The 3,578-nt window shown below is 53.5% G+C and overlaps 1 protein-coding gene across 1 annotated transcript; it reads left to right on the top strand.

Moving 5' to 3' along the window:
* Nucleotides 1-1,010: 1,010 nt before the first annotated feature.
* On the top strand, nt 1,011-3,039 carry BBK36DRAFT_1131341 (hypothetical protein; the record flags this gene model as incomplete). Its single annotated transcript, XM_024891964.1, has 3 exons — nt 1,011-1,124; nt 1,558-2,353; nt 2,597-3,039. The coding sequence occupies 3 exons, from the start codon at nt 1,011-1,013 to the stop codon at nt 3,037-3,039; spliced, it is 1,353 nt and encodes a 450-aa protein (XP_024744929.1).
* Between the last annotated feature and the right edge of the window lie 539 nt (nt 3,040-3,578).

Here is a 3,578-nt window from a genome sequence, read left to right as displayed (position 1 = left end):
AATAATATAGCAAACAACATCATGTAACGAATACCATTGTGAAAAAGGGCTCTTCCGACGACGCGCGATCCGCTGTTTGATCTACCACACAAGAGTGGGCAACGAGGAGGGGAAAATAACGGTTCCAAAAGATGGAAAAGGCGCTTGACTGGGGGGAGGGCATGGAAAGCACAAAAGGGAATCTGGGAGCGAGCGCCTCCTCCAGCCGAGTGCCACCGCGTCACGGAAGATTGGACGGAAGCAAGGGAAGAAAAGAAAAGGCACGGCAGTGTGGTGGCGATAGATGATCTCTCCTCCCCAAAGTTGAACTGTACATTATATCGGGTAACCGGTCAGCGAAGCATTTAGACCTTATAGGCTGGGGGCGTCTGGTCATGAATTCCAAGTTTGGATTGAAAATGCGTGTATGGGCTGAAGTGGGATTTGGGCAAGCACGCGGCGAAAAGTGCCTCGAATTGCAGCTGTGCCCTACGATGTTTACTGTTTGGGCTGATGAGATGGACGCGAGAGATACCTGTAACTGGGGGGGCTACTGCCTTGTATGTTTGTAAGTAACAGTTCGAACCATCCGAATCAAATCGTCTAAAGGCAGTTTAATGAAGAAAGTGAATGCCGTGACTGGGAAAGGAATCTTCCGAGGGGCTGAAAGGGGGAACTCTATGGCCTTTGGATCTATTGATTGTCATGCCCAGCAATCTATTGTCCATTATGCAAACCCAAAGCAAACAGGATAACACAGTCAAGGCCAAGAGTCGAATAGTCGAACCCAGTTACGACAAGCCGCATTCAAGTAAAAAGTCAACGCTTTTCCCTTCTACATCCATCCCCTACTCTTCGCCCTTGTGGAAAAAACACAATAACAACAAACCACAAAAACCCACAAACGACGATTACAGACGCCTCAAGCCCTCTAGGCTTTCACCTTGGCTCTTCTTGCAAGATATCATCTATCCAGATCCCGGAACCCTGAAGGTTAATTGTTTCTTCTTCGCTGCTTCGGATCGAGGAGAATGTGTCTGCCTTGCTTTCCGTGGACGTGGACCGAGTACGAGGATCCGTTGGACTCGATGCCGGAGCAGCATGTGTGGGTGCATGACGGGCAGGCGTGGTCTCTTCAGCGATATGTGAGTGTTGAGTTTTGTTTCCTTGGTATATCATTTGCTATGCAATATTTCTTCGTTGCGTTTCCTTGGAGTTTCTCGAGTGAGTTGTCATGATGTCCCCCCTTTTTGTCCAGCTCCAGGTCTCGTTGAAAGCAACGACTTCAACAGTTAGCTGTGATGGCAGCCCTGAAACTCCCATAGCGTGGATGAATGCCTTGAAGAGCCCACACAGACGGACTGGCAGCTGTTTTCATCTGATGGGAGTGAATTGCCAGCCCGTTGGCCAGCAGCACCGGCTCGCAGCTCTGGCCTCACTCTCTGCCCACTTCTCTTTTTCTTCCTCTCTCTTCTCTTTTCCACCTCCTTTTCCTCCTCATCTCATCTCTTCTATCTGCATCACCAAGCCTGCTCTACATCTGCTGCTGCAATGCCTGAAGCTGCACCGGATCCCAAGTCGCCCAAGGCCCCCCGACGCCTACTACCACGGTCTGCAGGCTCCGAGCCTCTTCGCCAGGTGCGCTTCCAGACGCCCGCCAGCAACGCAGCAGCCCTCAAGGCCGCAGCTGCTGCTTCTTCGTCGCCCGCTTCTCCCTTCATCTCCTCCACCACCAACTCAACCACCAATCCTCCCACCACCACTGCCGCAGCTCCAGCCTCGGCCTCGACTGGCGAAACCTCGTCCAGCAACCAGCCCGACAGCTTCCCGCAGCTCGGTGCGCCGCCTTACAGCACTCTGGGCGCTGGCCAGTGGCACACAGCTGCTGATCCCACGCAGAGCGTCAAGTTGCCTGGCCAGCCGTTTGCCGGCTTTGCAGCACCTGGCGCTGGTCCTGGCCCTGGCGCGTCACCCTTCCAGCTGCACCCCCAGCTGTTTGCCGGCCCGTTCTCTCCTCTGCAACAACAACATCACCACCAAATCTCTGTGCAGCTCCAGCCTCACGCCTCCCTCCCTACCACCGCGCCCATCACCTACATCGGAAGCCCCATCGCCATGGCAGACTACCAGAACGCAGCGCCCATGCATACGGGTGTCAACTTCCAGCCGCCGGTGCCTGACACGACGTTTGGCCCGATCCCGCACGTCTACGTGCCTCGCTTTGACGGGGGTTACATGCCTGCTGCTGTTCAAGTCGGTCTCCCCTCGGTACAGTTTGTTTCCCGCCCAGTCACTGCCGCGCCCATGTCCACTGCCACGTACACCGTCGTGACGCCAAAGACATATTACTACAACGGCTACACCTACTATGCAAGTTTCACTCGGGTTGGTCCCTTGTTTGTGTCTTTTGTCGGAGCCAATCATGCTGAACCCTCATGATGCTCCTTCTGTTCCGGAATGGCTGGCTTGTCCAAGCAGGACTCTTTAACGCTGCCTACCTTTTGAAAATACCTCTTCCATCCCATGCTCTATCTTTGCTCTTTCGTCTCTTTCATCTCTTGTCGGTCACGGTGCTAACATTTCCATCTCTAGCAACCGACTGTTACTGGCGTCCCAGTCGCTCAGCCCAGCTACGTTGTTGCCCAGCAGCCTGCCGTCGTCCCGCAGCCCTTCGTCGGCCAGCAGCCTGTCATGATTGGCGGACAACCAGCTTCTGCTGCAATCCCTGTCCAGCAAGTGCACGCTGTTCCTCCGATGGGAATGCCCGGCGCCGGCGGCATGCCCGTCTATGCAGGTAATGGCCAAATCCCCGATGTTTTTGGTCTCGGGAAGACTCCAGCAGAGGAGACGGTGCGACAGCTCCAGTTTGCACATGCGAACAAGTTGTTCGAGCCCCAAGAGTTCAAGCCGTCGGATGACGATCCATCTCGTTTCTACTATGTTCGCGAAGTTGACGGTAATTGGACCCAGCGCAACCGGTTTACTATTGACCACCTCGGTGACTGCCGATGGTACGTCACCGACGAGGGCTGGTTTTACGCCGTCAGGATGCCCAACTAGCAAGGATGGATGAGAGAGTGTGTGCCCTATGAGAAAGTCGATGATGGTGAAGAGTTGTGAGTATATATGTGCAAAGTAGAGCGATGGTCAAGCGGCTGAGACCGGGAGAAGCAAGCTGGCAACCCTTCTATTTGCCGTCTTCGACGTGCCTACCTTGAGGTAAGCCAAGTCGTTTCAACAAACAAACCCAGACTCGGACCTTGTATGTTAATCTCCTTCCAGGATACCTATGCGCCGGCAAATGTCTGAAACAAGCCTACCTCTGGTTAACAGGTATATACTTGACCCGTCAGGGCATTCCTCGCCAGTTCAGGGTAGGAGCTAACGACTCGAGCAGCAGAAGCTTGTTTGCAGAACAACTTGTATTTGGCAAAGGGAACCTGGCTGGAAACACGGGCAGTTTTGGAACCTTGATAGTTTTCCTGGCGGATATACAGTCTCCCACAAAAAGGAATTGATTCTGACCATTTTGTTGCTGGCGCTTATGACTATCACCTTCCCTCTATTTGTCTCGTCATCGTTTGCCGACATGTGTTTTA

The sequence above is a fragment of the Trichoderma citrinoviride genome (genome assembly GCF_003025115.1).
Source record: "Trichoderma citrinoviride strain TUCIM 6016 unplaced genomic scaffold BBK36scaffold_80, whole genome shotgun sequence".
Classification (NCBI taxonomy): domain Eukaryota; kingdom Fungi; phylum Ascomycota; class Sordariomycetes; order Hypocreales; family Hypocreaceae; genus Trichoderma; species Trichoderma citrinoviride.
Note: the sequence above shows the minus strand (reverse complement) of the source record. Positions and strands in the feature narration are given on the sequence as shown.